This window comes from Erinaceus europaeus, chromosome 3, assembly GCF_950295315.1.
Source record: "Erinaceus europaeus chromosome 3, mEriEur2.1, whole genome shotgun sequence".
Classification (NCBI taxonomy): Eukaryota; Metazoa; Chordata; class Mammalia; order Eulipotyphla; family Erinaceidae; genus Erinaceus; species Erinaceus europaeus.
In genome coordinates, this window is record NC_080164.1 from 65321871 (window position 1) to 65339941 (window position 18071).

Genomic DNA, 18071 nt, shown 5'->3' on the forward strand with positions numbered 1-18071 from the left:
GTCTGAAAAGGAAAGAGATCATATAGGAAGCTGCTTCTTTCAGCTGAGGAATGCCCTTTGGCTCACTTTTGATTATCTCTCCTTATGTGACTGAGACATGACTCCTCTCCAGTTTCTATTCTCTCTACCTAGTTTGCCTCAGTGGTAGTCTATTTCATTCTCCTCTTGGGCAGAGGGAGCTGGAGTGTGGAAGTGCTTCTCCATAGCATTAGAACCAATAGGTGTACTGCTATGGGGTGCATGAAATGAATTTCCAGTTGTTTATGTTTCAGAAAAGCCAGACCTCACACACAGCTTTCTCACTTGCTCTCATTAATGGGAGAGCCAACCAAGACTTCCTACATTTCTTAGGACTCAAAGAAAATACTCAGCCAAACTTGATGGGATCTGGGATCTGGGATCTGTGTGTGTGTGTATGGGGGGGGGGGGGCGTGGGCATTTGTGTAGATAGCCATTGAATGCACACTATATATTTTACATTGAGTAATTACAAATAGAAACATAAAGTATATTATCACCAGCACTTAATATTAAGCGTATATGAAGCTTCCAAGTAACAGTTTTTCAGTGTCTGTAATGGTTTTTTTTTTTTTTTAGCTCAAAGACATGACTATATTGCTTACGCTTTTTTGTTTTGTTTGAATTGACCTTAGTAATTTCCTGATCAAGACTTAACTGATGAGTTATCTGGGATCTTGATAGTCCTATCTTTTTTTAAATTTTTTAATCTTTATTTATTTATTTTGAATAGGGACAGAGAGAAATTATGAGGGGAGATGGAAATAGCATGGAAGAGAGACAGAGAAACATCTGCTGACCTGCTTCACCACTCTTGAAGCTTTCCCCCTGCAGGTGGGGAACAGGGGCTTGAACCCAGATCCTCGCGCACTGTAATGTGTGCACTTAACCAGGTGCGCCACCGTCTGGCCCCGATAGTCCTATCTTTATGGCCTGTAACAACCTTGTTTTCTTTCACTGATAAAAATTAAATTAGTGCTGGCATTTCTCATCAGAATGCAGGTCCTGCAGCCCAGGAGGTGGTGGGTAAAGCAGCTTTGGCCTCTTATGCACGAAGTCTTGAGTCTGATTGCTGGCATCACAAGTGACAAAGTGATGCTCTGGTTTTTCTTCCTCTCCTTCCTTGTTTTTCTTTCATAAATAAATAAATAAAAATGCAGATTCTTTTCAAATCCCTAGACTTTTTTCCTATAGAGCTCTCCCAAGAAGAGCAAGTGGACTCCCCCTGGAGACTGAAGAACCTGAACTGTCACCAGGACCCGGTGCCGGTGTCTGTGGTGGCCTCTCTTGGGAGGTTGCTCACAAGTGGGGAACAGACCTGCTGGTTGTCCTGAGTGCTGAGGGATTTACCCCTTTAACTGGCCAGCCTCTTCCCATCTCAGTCTGCCCTTCTGGGATGCTGGGAAGGTTATTAGGAAGATTATGTGAGTGTGGGGCCTGACACATAAGTATTAACTATATGTTTATTAAATAAAGCTAATTAAGGTTGAGAGGCTCTAGAGTAGAAAATCGAAGCACTACTGTGGCATATGGAGTGGGGTGGGGTGGGAGTCAGGAGGTCAGATTGGGAACCTCATAATTTTAAATTCAGCCCTTTATCTGCTTTGTTATTTCCTGGGTTGCTAGACTGTACTTTCCAATACTTTATTAATTTCTGTTCTTCATATTTGGATGCTCTGTAGTGGTTTCTGTAGTGCTAAAGCATATGGAAATTTGAGAATGGTCAGGTTAGTTACACCAGGGGTCAGGCATTAAGGGAATTCCTGGGGCTAATAGCATAATGGTTATGCAGGAGACTTTTAGACTAGACCAGAAGTTCCAAAGTCCCAGGGAATTCCTTTATAAAGATGCTAAGTGCCAGTGATCACTGTCCTTCCAAACCTTAAGTATGTACAATACATCTTTTTTCATCCACCTTTTATTAGAAAGACGTATCAAAGAATGAATCAGCCAAAAAAACTTTAATGCTAAAATGGATTGCTCTCATGAAATCAAAGATTGATATCTAAATATCAGATATTTATTAATTTAAATTTTTTTTTACTTATCTTTATTTATTTATTGGATAGAGACAGCCAGAAATCGAGAGGGAAGGGGGAGATAGAGAGACACCTGCAGCAGCCCTGCTTCACCATTTGCAAAGCTTTCCCCCTGCAGGTGGGGACCAGGGACTCAAACCTGGGCCCTTGAGCACTGTAACGTGTGTGCTCAACCAGGTGCGCCACCACCCAGCCCTGAAACATCAGATTTTTAAAAGGACCAGGAGTAAAGTCAAATATGGCATTTATTTTACAAACATTTTATTTTTTATTTGGGGGGTGGCGGTAAAGGAGTGGCATGGGGAAGAGTTTGGGGAGGGGAGGAAGGGAGTCAGGAAGCTATTTTACAAATATTTTAATATATAATAGTTATGGAAAAGGAAAGGACTTTAAAAAACATTTACTCTGCCATGTTAACATCAAGAAACAGTTAAAAAGAGCCTCAAGCTTAAATTTTAAGATCTGCAAGATATGATTTTTTTATTAAAATATAAAATCTGTCTTTTTTCCACCATATACATATATTCTCTTTAAATAAAGATATATTATGTTATTTCTAATGATGACTGACCAACATTCATAGGCACTTAGGGGCACTTACTTGGTAAGGAAGACAAATAATGAAAACATCAAGCATATGTTGTTCTCCTAAAGCAGGAGAATGACCTTGGCTTGGGACTGTCTCTTAGCTCTCCTCCTTAGTCCACGAGGACTTCGGAGTCTTCTGAGGTGTCATCGGCAAACAAGAGTTCATCCGGTAAGGTGCTCCCCAATGGCAGCGTGCTAGCCTGGGACCAGGACACCCCATTCCTTACAGGTCTGGCCTCCAGTGAAACACCGTTCTTCCCTGCTGTCCCTACGAGTGTGGCTGCGGGAGCCAGATCTTCCCACTCCTCACTGCCCCCATTCAGGATGTACCTTCCTTCGTGAGGCCTGTTCTCATGCACTTCTGCTGTGACCACGCTGATGGTGCTGCTGGGAGCACAGGAGGCAATGATAGAGTCAGGATCAATGTTCATGTCCAACTGGGCAAGGGCAGAGCCCTCAGTAGGGTCCTCGACACTCTCTGGAAACTGAGTGTTAATGTAAAGAATTTCGGCTTTATCTTGAACTTCAGGCAAACTTTCTAAGAGCTTCTCTAGCTGCAGCCTCAGCACGGAAAATGTGGGTCGGTCCAAGGGCTCAGTTCTCCAGCAAGAGTGCATTATTTCATACCTGCAAGAAAAGAAGCACGTTATTGCCTGCAGCCCAAGCCCTGTGGAACAATCCAGCCAGTCTGTTTTCATATGATCTATTTTATTTTATTTTTTTTTGTCACCGCTTAATACAAGATGTATTTATTTATAGGGTGTGTATGTGGGGGGTGATGGGAGTGTGTGTTAGAGTATCAATCCAGCATCTGAGATGAAACTTGGGACCTCATGCTTTTAAGTTCAATGCATTACCCATTGTGTACCTCCTGTGCTGACAGCAATTTTATCACATTTAAATCCTCACCAGTTCTACTTTGGGGGAGCCACCAAGGTTTTATTGTGATATGATGTTTAATTTTTATAAATTTCTGTGCATATGTAATAGTGACACACTTTCTTCATGAATAGAGGATCTATGTGGCAATTATTTCTAACTGCAAAAAAGGAGTATTTCAGGTTCTTCAGGTTTTCTTCCTTTTTAAAGATTTAAATTTTTTTAATATTTATTTATTTTACCTTTTGTTGCCCCCTTTTTATTGTTATTGTAGTTATTATTGTTGTTGCTATTGATGCCATCGTTGTTAGAGAGAAATGGAGAAAAGAGGGGAAGACAGAGAGGGGGAGAGAAAGACAGACACCTGCAGACCTGCTTCACTGCTTGTGAAGCGATTCCCCTGCAGGTTGGGAGCCACGGGTTTGAACCAGGATCCTTAAGCCAGCCCTTGCGCTTCGTGCCACGTAACCTTCTGCACTACTGCTGGACTCCCTCTTTTTAAAAGATTTTTAAAATGCCATCTTTTTCTTTTTCTTTCTTTTTCTTTATAAATTAAAATTTTTTTTTAATTATCTTTACTTATTTGTTGGATAGAGACAGCCAGAAATTGAGAGGGGAGAGGGTGATAGAGAAGGAGAGAGACAATGCTTGCTTCGGCAGCACATACACTAAAATTGAGAAGGAGAGAGACAGATACCTGCAGCATTGCTTCACCACTCTGAAAGCTTTCTCCCTGCAGGTGGGGACTGGGGGCTTGAAACCGGGTTCTTGCGTATTGTAACATGTGCTCATCCAGGTGCGCCACCACCTGGCCTCTTTTTTTCTCCCTTCCTTTTCTTTCTTAGTTCCTTCCTTCCTTCCTTCCTTCCTTCCTCTCTTCTTTCTTTTCTTTTCAAAACATTTTATTTATTTATTAGGGAGGAGGGGAGAGAAAGAGAGAGGGAAAGAGAGAGAAAGAGAGAGAGAGAGAAAGAGAGAGAGAGAGAATACACCAGAGCTTCACTCTGGCACAGGCAATGCTGGAGATCAAATTGGGACCTCAAGCTGGAGAGTTCTACATTTTATCCACTGTACCATCTCTTGGATCATTCAGGTCCTTTCTTTAGTAACAGAGGTTGGCAAACTATGGTCCATGGGCCCATCTAACTTACAGTTTTGTGATTACAATTTTATTGGAATACAGCTACACGTATCTACTTGCATACTGTCTAAGGTTGCTTCTGCTATAGTAGCAAAGTTGAACAGTTGCTTCAGAGCAGTTGTAGCAACTGACCTACAAACCCTAAAACCTTTACTACCAGGTAGTTAACAGAAACTTGTGTTTGACAGATTCATATTCAAGTCACTGGATAAGAAAATGACCCACACTTAAGTAATACATGTGGTAGTTTATAGGTACTTTGTGGACAGAAATATGTAAGTCTCATATTTACATTTTATCCCATCACGTAGGTCTTTTGGCTAATTCTGCTTATGTGGAAATTCACACGCAGTGTATGGATCTTATCTAACTCAGGTATCAAACAGTCTCTTTTTCATTTGTTTATTTTTCCAGCCTGTATCAACACTTGCTTGTGCTTCTAGAAGGTGGACACCTGTAGCCCAGGCGGTGAGACTGACCATGAACACAGACTAGTGGCAGGTGCACCTTCCCTGTCTGATGGCCTGGATTCATTCTGCATCTCTCTCTCTCTCACCTGGACTTTGCGCTCAGGAGTTCTTTTTACCCTTTTTGTCTTTTTTTTTTTTTAAATAAATATTTATTTATTTATTCCCTTTTGTTGCCCTTTTTTATTGTTGTAGTTATTACTGTTCTTGTTACTGATGATGTTGTTGTTGGAAAGGACAGAGAGAAATCAAGAGAGGAGGGGAAGACAGAGAGGGGGAGAGAAAGACACCTGCAGATCTGCTTCACTGCTTGTGAAGCGACTCCCCTGCAGGTGGAGAGCCGGGGACTTGAACCGGGATCCTTACGCCGGTCCTTGCGCTTTGCGCCACCTGCGCTTAACCCGCTGCGCCACTGCCCGACTCCCTTACCCTTTTTGTCTTAACTTCCTTAGATGGTCACTGAGACTTGGCAAAGAGTTTTTGTTTCTGATTTTGAGGTTTACATGGTTTAAATCAATTTGCACGATTTCCTTTTTTTTTTTTTTTTTAATCTCCCACAAAGCCTTGATTGTAGTCTAAGCTTTAAGAAAGTCTTTTCCTAGAGATGTACTCTCTTCTTCACTACTGCACCAAGGCACTGCGCTATTTCACTTTAAAACATGTACCTTTTTATCATATGACAATTTTCTTTTACTTTTAATACTTTATGTAATATAGGGGCCAGGTGGTGGTTCACCTGGTTGGGTGCAAATGTTACAGTGCAAAAAGACCTGAGTTCAAGCTCCCCGGTACCCACCTATAAGAGGAAAGCTTTGAGTGGTGAAAAGCAGGGCTGCAGATGTCTCTCTCTCCCTCTCTATCTCTCCCTACCCTCTCCATTTCTGGCTGTCTCTAACCAATAAATAAAGAAATATTAAAAACTATCTTATGTAATATATAAAAATACAAACATAAGAATGTGGGGGTAGATTACCTGGAAGAGTGCACCTGTTTTTGTTTGTTTTTGTCAAGGACCCAGGGTTGAGTTCCCAGATACCACATGGGAGGAAGCAGTGGATTGGTGCTGGCTCTTCTGCTCTTTCTGCTTTTCACCCTCTATATGGAGGGCGGGGGTGGGGTGTGGGGTTAAGAGTTCACAGGGAGCAGTGTAGGCACAAAGCTCTGGTGCCACAAGCCAAATATAACTTTTAAAGATATGATAAACGAAGTGCAACGACCGGCCCAAGGATCCAGGTTCACCCTGCTGCCCACCTGCAGGGGGAATGCTTCACAAGTGGTGAAGCAGATCTACAGGTGTCTTTCTCTCTTTCTTTTCTTTTCTTTTTCTTTTCTTTTCTTTTCTTTTCTTCTCTTCTCTTTTCTTTTCTTTCTTTCTTTCTTCCTTTATTATTAGATTTAGAATTTTACTGGAGCACTGCTCAGCTCTGGCTTATGGTGGTACAGGGGATTGAACCTGGGACTTTGGAGCCTCAGGCATGAGTCTCTTTGCATAACCATTAAGCTATCTACCTCTGCCCTCTTTCTTTCTATCTCCTCTCTCAATTTCTTTCAGTCCTATCCAATAAAGTGGAAAAAAATGGCCACCAGGAGCAGTGGATTTGTAGTGCTGGCACAGAGCCCCAATGATAACCCTGCAGGCAAAAAACTAAAAAAGAAAAAAAAAAAGAAAAGATTCATGAGAGGGGACAGGTGATTTAAAACCTCTTAACTTCTTTTTAAAATTAAGTATTATTAAAAATATTTATTTATTTATTCCTTTTTGTTGTCCTTGTTTTAGTATTATAGTTGATGTTGTCTTTGTTAGAGAGGACAGAGAGAAATGGAGAGGGGACGGGAAGACAGAGGGGGAGAGAAAGATAGACACCTGCAGACCTGCTTCACTGCCTGTGAAGTGACTCCCCTGCAGGTGGGGAGCCAGGGGCTTGAACCAGGATCCTTACACCAGTCCTTGTCCTTTGTGCCATGTGTGCTTAACCTGCTGCACTATTGCCCGACTCCCAAAATAAAGTATTTTTGGTGATATCGAAGCCATACACTTGTGACTCCATTACCTCCAGGCCAACTTAAAAAAAAATTTTTTTTTAAAGAATTTATTTATTTATGAGATAGATAGGAGGAGCGAGAGAGAGAAAGAACCAGACATCGCTCTAGTACATGTGCTGCCAGGGATTGAACTCAGGACCTCATGCTTGAGAATCCAGTGCTTTATCCACTGTGCCACCTCCCAGACCACCGGGCCAACTTCTTCATCATATTTATTCTACCTAGATAGACACAGAGAGAAAGGGAACAGCCTCACAGTACTGCTTTATCATCTGTGGAGGTTCCCCTGCTGCCAAGTGGTATTTCCATGTGATTTTGCGTTTTGAACCCTTGCAATAGAAATATACATATTAAGTGAGTTATCTTTTGGCCCCAAATCCCACTAATTTCTTTTATTAAAACACACACACACACACACACACACACACACACACACACACACACACACACACACACACACACATTCATTGGATAGAGACAGAGAAATCACTAGGTAGGGAAGGGAGAGAGAAGGAGAGCACTTTCGGGCTGGGGAGATAGCAATGGTTATGCAAAAGCCTTTTAAGCCTGAGGCTCTGATGTCCCAGGTTCAATTCCCAGCACCACCATAAGCCAGAACTGAATAGTGTTCTGGTCTCAAAAAAAAAAAAAAAAAAAAGAAAGAAAAAGAAAAAAAGATAGAGACTTGTTGCAGCTTTGTTTCATTACTCATGAAGCTTCCCCTTGTAGGTGGGGAGCAGGGATTTGAACCTGAGCTCTTGTACATTGTAATGTGTCCTCTAACAAGTGTGGAACTAACTACCTGGCCCCTGACCCCAAATCCCACTAATTTCTAATGGCTTGATGAGCTGATCTGATACCAGAGTCCCTGTCATGTCCCTGACTTCAACCTACCTTCATGGAAAATAACAATCGCCAATCTTTATTATTTTTTAAAAATATTTTTTATATTTATTTATTTTCCCTTTTGTTGCCCTTTTTTATTATTGTAGTTATTATTGTTGTTGTTATTGATGTTGTCACTGTTGGATAAGACAGAGAGAAATGGAGAGAGGAGGGGAAGACACAAAGGAGGAGAGAAAGACACACCTGCAGACCTGCTTCACCACTTGTGAAGCGACTCCCCTGCAGGTGGGGAGCTGGGGGCTCAAACTGGGATCCTTATGCCGGTACTTGCGCTTTGCGCCACGTGTGCTTAAACCACTGCGCTACCGCCAATCTTTCATTCAGGTTTCCTATTTTGATTACCTCTATGTGAAATGTCTTATAGATGAAATTTGCTCAACCAGCACAGTGTGTACTAATATCTCCACTTTATAGGTGCGGACCCTGAATAGGGGCACTTGACCCAGGATAAGGGTGACATCAAGACTCAAATGAAGGGGTGCCTAGCACCACAATCCCTGTTCTTAGCAGAGAAGCTCTGTCTGCAGAGGGACAGGGGCTGCTGGGTTCTGTTGTTGCCCTGTGGGCAGTGGAGAGCTGTGGAAAGATCATGTCTAGGTGCCTCTTGTGACTGGGCTATTGTAGGAAGACAGCCGTGGTTGCCACCCAAACAGAGTGTCAGGAACACGGCAGTGAGGAGAACATGGTGGGAGACAGCAGTGCCTCTCACCTGGCTATCTGGAGTGGGAGGTGGATTTGTAGACTTGACAAAAGAGGGGGCAATAAGAAAATGCCAGGGGCAAGGAAGTAATACACCTGGTATTACCATGCACAAGGACCTGGGTTCCAGCCCTTGCTTCCCGCCTGCAGGGGGGAAGCTTCATGATCAGTGAAGCAGTGCTGTAGGTGTCTCTCTTTCTCTCATCCTCTCTATTCTTCTCAATTTATCTCTGTCCTATCAAATAAAAGAAAAAATAGGGGCTGGGGAGGGAGATAGCATATTGGTTACGGAAAGAGACTGTCATGCCTGAGGCTCTGAGGTTCCAAGTTTAATCCCAGCACCACCATAAGCCACAGCTGAACAGTGCTCTGGTCTCTCTTTGTACCTTTATCATTAAGATATATAAATAAGGGAGTCGGGCGGTAACGCAATGAGTTAGACACACATGGCACAAAGCGCAAGGACCAGCATGAGGATCCCGGTTCAAGCCCCTGACTCCCCACCTACAGGGAAGTCCCTTCACAGGCGGTGAAGCAGGTCTGCAGGTATCTGTCTTTCTCTTCCCTTCTGCTTTCCCCTCCTCTCTCCATTTCTCTCTGTCCTATCTAACAATGACAACATCATCAACAACAACAATAATAATTACAACAATAATAAAAAAACAATAAGAGCAACAAAAAGGGAAAAATATAAACAGATAAAAAAGATATATAAATAAATAAAATATTAAAACAAAAAATTAAAAGGAAAAAACGGCCACTGGGACTGGTGGATTCATTGTGTAGGTACTGAGTTTCAGAGATAACACTGGTGGCAAGAAAGGAAGAGAAAATGCCCAAGATTTGAAAATACCTGGGCTAGTTTGGGGAACACTGTTTGCTAGCACCCAGTTGTGAGAGAGGGGCTGGGCAGAAAGCCTAGTTCTCCCGGCCTCTGTGAACCCATGGTGTGGGGAGTTGGCCAGCTCTGGGCCTGGGCCTGCCTGAGCTCCTCAGCCCACAGTATGTAGACTCCTAGAGTCCTTCATAGACGACTGACTCAGCACTCCCTTATTAGCATCCATGTGAAACATCTAATAGCCACAATGTGATACAGCTTAGACCTTGCTAAGTCCTACGATAATCACAGCAAACAGCAACTTACTGGGACCAGAGAAATAGCTCTACTGGACAGTGTACTGCTTTGCCATGTGTGTGACCCAGGCTTGGGTCTGTTCTCTACCATGTTTAAGGGAACTTTGCTGCTATCATCTTTTTTTTTTTTTCCTTTTTGTTGTCCTTGTTGTTTATTGCTGTTGTTATTATTATAGTTGTCATTGTTGTTGGATAGGACAGAAAGAAATTGAGAGAGGAGGGGAAGACAGAGATGGGGAGAGAAAGATAGACACCTGTAGACCTGCTTCACTACTTGTGAAGCAACCCCACTGCAGGTGGGGAGCCAGGGGCTCGAACTGGGATCCTTACGCCGGTCCTTGTGCTTTGTGCCATGTACACTTATCCCATTGCACTACCGCCCAGCCCCCTATCATCTCTTTTAAACTCTTTCTGCCCCAATTTCTATCTAAAAAAGAACAACAATAAAACTCCACAAACAAGTTTCAACTTCTTTTAGTGTACAGGGGAAGCTAGGAAATGGTGACAAAAATATTTATTCAAAGTGTTAGAAAGTGATGCTTCATTTTCAGAAGCAAACATTTCATTAATGTGGCTCTTTAAAAAAAATTACCATGAAACTCCCTATCTAATTTCATTAGATGTTCATGATGTCTTTAGGGCTCTTTGTTCCTGATTATAATGTTATAGAATAAGAGCCAGCACTCTGTATGCGTACCAGTGTACATGTACATGTATGTATGTCTTACACACACCCACCCACTCTAGTACAATGGCATGGTGAACCCATTACAGGGTCTATGGTTCAGAAATGTTCAGAAATGTTCATTTAAACATATTTATCTATGGCTGTGTAAACAGCATAATGGTTATGCAAAAGGACTTTCATGCTCAAATCTCTAAGGTCCCATGTTCAATCCCCAGCAACATCCTAGGTCAGAAGTGAGCAGTGCTCTGGTCTTTCTCTCTCCTACTAAAACAAATAAAATATTTAAAGCATTTGAGAACTCAGATTAAAATGATATGATATTTATCTAATAATGAGAGAGAGAGAGAAAGAGAGAGAGGGGAGGTGAAAGAAAACTAGAACATCATTCAGGCATAGGTGATGGCAGGGATCGAACTCGAGACCTTAAGCTTGAGAGTTCAATACCCGTTGCAGTATCTCCTGGGTAGTGGTTCTGAAATTCTCTTGCTCAGTGTGAAATGCCATTCTCCAATACCTGCCATTGTCATTCTCCAAATGACTTCTGTGACACTGTAAAGAGACTCAACACTGGCAGGGTTCAAATCACTAAACTACAGGCAATACTGAAAGGAGTGACCTTGTGCTTTGCACCACGTGCGCTTAACCCACTGTGCTACGACCGCCCGACTCCCTAGAATCTTTTTTTTTAAAAGTATTTTATTTATTTTATTTTGAGAGAGATGCAGAGAGAGAAAGACACAGAGAGAAACACCAGAGCATTGCTCAGCTCTGGCTTATGGTGGTGGTGGTGGGGGGGATTGACCCTGGGACTTCGGAGCCTCAGGCATGACAGTCTCTTTGCATAACCATTATACTATTTACCCCCGTCTGACTCCTAGAATCTTAAGTTTTATGGTCCAGGTGATGTAGTGGATAAAGCATTAGACTCTGAAGCATGAAGTCCTGAGCTTAATCTCTGGCAGCACATGTACCAGAGTGATGTCTGGTTTTTTTTTTTTTTTTCTTCCAGGGCTATTGCTGGGGCTTGGTGCCTACACTGCGAATCCACTGCTCCTAGAGTCCATTTTTCCCATTTTGTTTATCATTGTTATTATTGTTGTTGTTGGGTAGGACAGAGAGAAATTGTGAGAGGAAGGGAAGACAGAGAGGGGGAGAGAAAGATAGACATCTGCAGACCTGCTTCACCGCTTGTGAAGCTACCACCCTGCAGGTGAGGAGCCAGGGGCTCGAACCGGGATCCTTATGCCAGTCCTTACCCTTTGCGCCATGTGCGGTTACCCTGCTGCGCTATTGCTCGACCCCCCCAAAGTGATGTCTGGTTCTCTCTCTCTCCTCCTATCTTTCTCATTAATAAATAAATAAATAAAATGTAAAAAAAAAAAAAGAATCCAAAGTTTCTTGACTACACATATTACTGTGATTTTTGTCTGAAATATTGAATATAGAAAAGAGGAGTAGTCTGGGAGGTGGCACAGTGGATAAAGCACTGTATTCTCAATCATGAGGTCCCAAGTTCAATCCCCAGCAGCACATGTACCAGACTGACATCTGGTTCTTTCTCTCTCTCCTATCTTTCTAGTGAATAAATAAATTCTTTAAAAAAAAAAAAAAGAGGAAAACTGTAGCTGATCAGTCAGGAATCTCAACTCACTGTTTATAGGATGTATTTTCTAGAGGTGCCTAAAAAAGCATCAGAAACGATGGCAACAACAAATGCTGGAGAGGTTGTAGGGACAAAGGAACCCTCCTCTTGCACTGCTGCTGGGAATGTAAATTGGTCCAACCCCTGTGGAAAGCAGTCTGAAGAACTCTCAGAAGGCTAGAAGTGGACTTTCCCTATAACTCTGAAATTCCTCTCCTGGGGATATATCCTAAGGAAGCAAACATACCATCCAAAAAGGTATATACCTATGCTCATAGCAGCACAATTTGTAATAGCCAAAACTTGGAAGTAACCCAGATGCCCAACAACAGATGAGTAGCTGAGTAAGTTGTGGATACACAATGGAATACTACTCAGCTTTTAAAAATGATGAATTCACCTTCTTCACATCATCTTGGATGAAGCTTGTAGGAATCATATTAAGTGAGATATGCCAGAAAGAGAAGGGTGAATATGGGATGATCCCACTCACAGAAGTTGAAAAACAAGAACAGAAGGGAAAACAGCAGAACTTGGACTGGAGTTGGTGTATTGAACTGGGGTGGGAGGGTTGGTTCAGGTCCTGGAACATGATGGTGGAGGAGGACCTAGGTGGGGGTTAGGTTGCTGTGTATAAAACTGAGAAATGTTACACATGTACCAACTACTGTATTTTACTGTTGATTGCAAACCATTAATCCCTCAATAAAGGAGAAGGAGGAGGAGGAGGAGGAGAAGAAGAAGAAGAAGAAGCAGCTCAGAGCAGTTGTTGTCAACCTGTCTTGAATGAGAGTATTCTACAGACACCTATCACAGGGAGATGAGAAGTCATACCATATGTCAACAGCTATATTGTAAACCAATAGCTCTGAAATAAAACAATAAAAAAGGGAAAAATTGTCTAGACAGCATTCCTTCATCATGATGATGCCTCTTCATGTCTGTGCATGCCATCTCTGTGTGCCTCTCCAGGCTATGAGGACCCTTGGCCCTCCCTGTGCGTTCCTGGGTCTCTGCAGAATGCCCAGAATGCCCAGTGATCTGGAGACGCTCACTCACAGTTCGTCCAGGCAGTCGTCGGGCTGCTTCAGCCTGTGGCCATGGAGAAGGTAGTCATACATCTCATGGTTCTGGACACCAGGGTAGGGTGTCATTCCCCGTGTTGCTATTTCCCACATGGTCACGCCAAATGCCCACTGAGAACAAAGCAACAGAACGTTAGGATGTGTCCTTTCTGCAAGGCTGAATGGACTTTTTCATTGGGAAAGGTCATTTCCTTCAAGTCCTAATGTCACACACAAAGCTGACAATTATGCCTAGGACACACTGGCCTCTCAACATGGCAACAAATGGAGTCAGAGCATCTTAGTTACCCACTTCACTCCAGCTGTCCTGGGAAATTTGACAAAAGCAAAAGAGAGTCTTCTCTCACATCAAACTCTGTTTAATATTTTTTTTTAAAAGATTTTATTTATTTATGAGAAAGATAGGAGGAGAAATAGCTAGACATCACTCTGACACATGTGCTGCCGGGGACCAAACTCAGGACCTCATGCTTAAGAGTCCAAAGCTTTACCACTGTGCCACCTCCTGGACCACATGATATTTTTTAAGATTTTAAAAAAATATTTATTTCCTTTTTGTTGCCTTTGTTGTTTTTATTGTTGTAGTTATTATTGTTGTTGATGTCGTCTTATTGGATAGGACAGAGAGAAATGGACAGATGAAGGGAAGACAGAGAGGGGGAGAGAAAGATAGACACCTGCAGACCTGCTTCACTCCCCTGCAGATGGGGAGCCAGGGGCTTGAACTGGGATCCTCACACTGGTCCTTGTGCTTTGTGCCACATGCGCTTAACCCGCTGTGCTACTGCCAACTCCCTCTGTTTAATGTTTTACTGTTGTTGTCAAGTGCTTTCTTTTCTCAGTCTCTGATAAAGAGCATAACTACAGGGCTGGAGAAATAGCATAGTGGTTATGCAAAAACACTCTCATTCCTGAGGTACCAAAGGTGCCTGGTTCAATCCTTAGCTCTGCTATAAGCCAGAACTTAGCAATGCTCTCGTAAAAAGAAAAAAAGAAAAGAAAAAAAAAACCCAACAACAGGGGGCTGGGCAGTGGTACACACAGTTAAATGCACATAGTACTATATGCTCAATGATACACACAAGGATCAGGGTTTGAGCCCCTGCTCCCTACCTGCAGTGGGACGTTTCATGAGCGGTGAAGCAGGTCTGCAGGTGTTTATCATTCTCTCCCTCTCTATATCTCCCCCCCCCCATTAACTTTTCTCTGTCCTATTGAATAAAGGGAAAAAAAAGCCACCAGAAGCTGTGGATTTATGGTGCAGGCACTGAGTTCCAGCCACTGGAGGCAAAAACAAACAAACAAATAAAAAACCAAAATATACATATACATGACCATTTACATAGTATCTTGGTTCCAAAGAGCCATTAGATGAGTTCATTCAATTTAATGCAAAAGCACAGATCTTCTGACTATCAAGATACTTCCCCAGAATGTAGTGTCCCATCTGAAATAAAGTATTTAGTGAGACATGAAAGAATTGTGAGCATGTCTGCAATCCTTGATTTATTACAGAGTAAACATCTTGTAACACCAGCTTAAATGACTTCTTTTAATGTTCTTTAATCTTTTTTAATTTTTATTTTATTTTACTTTTTTTTTCTTTTTCTTTCCCTCCAGAGTTATTGCTGGGGCTTGGTGCCTGCACTACGAATCCACTGCTCCTGGAGGCCATTTTCTCCATTTTTGTTGCCCTTGTTGTTGTTATTGTTGCCCTTGTTGTTGTTATTGGATAGGACAGAGAGAAATCAAGAAAGGCGGGGAAGACAGAGAGGGGGAGAGAAAGACAGACACTTGCAGACCTGCTTTATTGCTCATAAAGTGACCCCCCCTGCAGGTGGGGAGCCAGGGGCTTGAATCAGGATCCTTACTTTGCGCTATCTGCTTTAACTCACTGAGCTATCGCCCGGCCCCCAATCTTTTTTATTTTATTAAAAATATCTTATCTTGGTGATTGAGGGTGGGGGGCAGAGAGGGGAAAGAGAGACAGACATCAGAGCACTGCTCCATTTTGGCTAATAGTGGTACTGGGGATTGAACCTGATACCTTGGAGCCTCAGGCATGAGAGTCTTTTTGCATAACCATTACACCATCTCCCCAGCTCTTAATCATTTTATTTTATTATTTTTTTTCTTATTGCCACCAGGGCCATCACTGAAATCAGTGCCTGCATGAAAAATCCACTGCTGCTGGTGGTCATTCCTCACCCCCCCCTTTTTAAAAAATTTCTTTTATTCAGTAAGGCAGAGAGAAATTGAGAGGGGGAGGTAGAGATAGAAAGAGAGAGAGGAAGATAAATACCTACAGATTTACTTCACTGCTTATTAAGATTCTCCCCTGTAGGTGGGGAGTGGAGGCTTGTACCTCAGTCCTTCTGTAATGTAGCAGACACACTCAAATCAGGTATGCCACCACTCAACCCCTATTTTTTTAAAAATCATTTTGAAAACATTTACTTTATTTTATTTTAATGAGGGAGAAAGATATGGAGATAGAGAGACCAGAGCATGATTCACCTCTGGCTTCAATGTCCCTTTATCTTTGCAATGTGGGGCACTGAATCAAAGCTATGTACCTACCACATCACTTTTACTGGTGTAGACTCGGTCTGCGAGACTCTCGATGGCAATCCATTTCACTGGCATCTTGGCGATGCGGCCTTGTCGGTAGTAGTCACCACTGTAAATCTTCTTGGAGAGGCCAAAGTCCGCAACACAGACAGTCATGTCATCTCTTAACCTGCAGAGAGTGAGTCCATGGTCTGAGTGACCTCAGAGTCAAAGCCTGACACCACAAAGTCTCTATCATAGGCACAAGCAAACATAAATGATAAAGAAGCAATGATGTAGTTCCACCAGTCTGGAGGGCCCTGCTTTGGGACCAGTGACAGAGACAGCCACAAAGAACTGAAAAGTTAGAATCTGCCTCACTGGTCTGCATGGGAATCTGAACCAGCAAGGACATCTGTGCATAGAGGATGGGGGTGCCTTTAGGGGACAGAGGAAGGGAGTGAAAAGAACTAGAGCTAGGACTCTTCTAGCACACCAGTGGCCTTTCAGTCAGATGACTGGAAGCAGCCATCACTCTGGTACATGTACTGCCAGGCATTGAACTCAGGACCTCATGCTTCAGAGTCCAATGTCTTTATCCACTGCACCATCTCCTGGACCATGTTTCTTTCTTTTTATATTTCACTTATTTACTGGATAGAGACAGAGAGAAATTGAGAGGGATGGGGAAGATATTAAGGGAGAGAGACAGAGAGACATAGATGCATCACTGCTTCACCACTTGTGAAGCTTTCCCCCCTGCAAGCGGGGACCAGGGCTTAAACCTTGGTCCTTGTGCACTGTAACATGTATGCTCAACCAGATGCACCACCACCTGGCCCCCGTCTTTTCTTTTCCTTGAATTAAAAGATGGGATACTAAACTTCTTACTAAGGTAGCCAATTGATACTCAGGGAATTGGAAAGTGGGACTGGGTGGTGGTGCACTTGATTGAGTACACATATTACAGTGTGCAAGGACCCAGGTTCAAGCCCCCAGCCCCCAGCTATAGGGGGAAAGCTTTGCAAGTGGTGAAGCAGGTCTGCAGGTGTCTTTCTCTCTCCCTCACTATTTCTCCCTATTCTCTTGGTTTCTACGCAACAAATAAAGGTATCAAAAAATTAGAAAAATAAATGAAAACTTAAAAAAGGATGAATATGGGATGATCTCACTCTCACGCAGAGGTTGAAAAACAAGATCAGAAGAGAAAACACAAGTAGAACCTGAACTGGAATTGGTGTATTGCACCAAAGTAAAAGACTCTGGGGTGGATAGGGGGGAGAATACAGGTCCCAAAAGGATGACAGAGGACCTAGTGGAGGTTGTATTGTTATATGGGAAACTGAGAAATGTCATGCATGTACAAACTATTGTATTTACTGTTGAATGTAAAACATTAATTCCCCAATAAAGAAATTAAAAAAAAACTTAAAAAAACCAACAAGGGCAACATAAGGGAATAAATAAATAAATTAAAAAAAAAAAAGACTTGGTGAGGTCATCACCCTGGAAAGTCCGGTTGGCATCATGGTAGTACCTGGAACCTGGTGGCTGAAAAAGAGTTAAGATAGAAAGCAGAGCAAATTGTTGACTAATCATGAACCTAAAGTCAGGAATATTGTGCATGAAGTTTTGGGGTCTCGATTTTGGAAAAAGCTAGTAGGTCTGTTTTAGGTATATTCCAAGGGACCCATGACCCAACTAGTTTTTGCCTTCACCTGACATCCAATATGTAGGTGACCTAAGCTATTGTCTATGGGGATGGTATCACAGTTGGAAAAAGGACCAGAAAGCCAGATCATGGAAGAAAATAGCTCCCAAATATGGGAAAAGCATATAAATATTGTTAACTGTAAACCCCATTGATCTGATCTCTGCCCCACTAGGGAAAGAGAGAGTTAGGCTGTGAATATGGATCAACCTGTCAACACCCATGTTCAGCGGGGAAGCAATTACAGATGCCAGACCTTCCATCTTCTGCATCCCACAATGACCTTGGGTCCATACTCCCAGAGGGTTAAAGAATAGGAAAGCTACCAGGGGAGGGGATGGGATATGAGGGTCTGGTGGTGGGAATTGTGTGGAATTATACCCCTCTTATCCTATGGTCTTGTCAATGTTTCCATTTTGTAAATAAAAACTTAAAACAAAAAAAAAAGGAATTGGAAAGTTAATGGGATACAAGAGGCAGT

At 42.5% G+C, this 18071-nt stretch overlaps 1 protein-coding gene across 4 annotated transcripts in view; it reads right to left on the reverse strand.

Annotated features, from left to right (window-relative positions):
• Positions 1–2284: 2284 nt before the first annotated feature.
• Positions 2285–18071, reverse strand: part of MERTK (MER proto-oncogene, tyrosine kinase) — a 131087-nt gene continuing 115300 nt past the window's right edge. For all 4 annotated transcript variants that reach the window (XM_060187340.1, XM_060187339.1, XM_060187341.1 and 1 more), the window contains 3 exons: positions 15910–16069; positions 13304–13440; positions 2285–3272 (listed from right to left, as the gene is read on the reverse strand). In XM_060187340.1, coding sequence (XP_060043323.1) covers positions 2756–3272; positions 13304–13440; positions 15910–16069 — 814 coding nt within the window. In that variant the 3' untranslated portion in view covers positions 2285–2755. The remainder of the gene's footprint in view (positions 3273–13303; positions 13441–15909; positions 16070–18071) is intronic.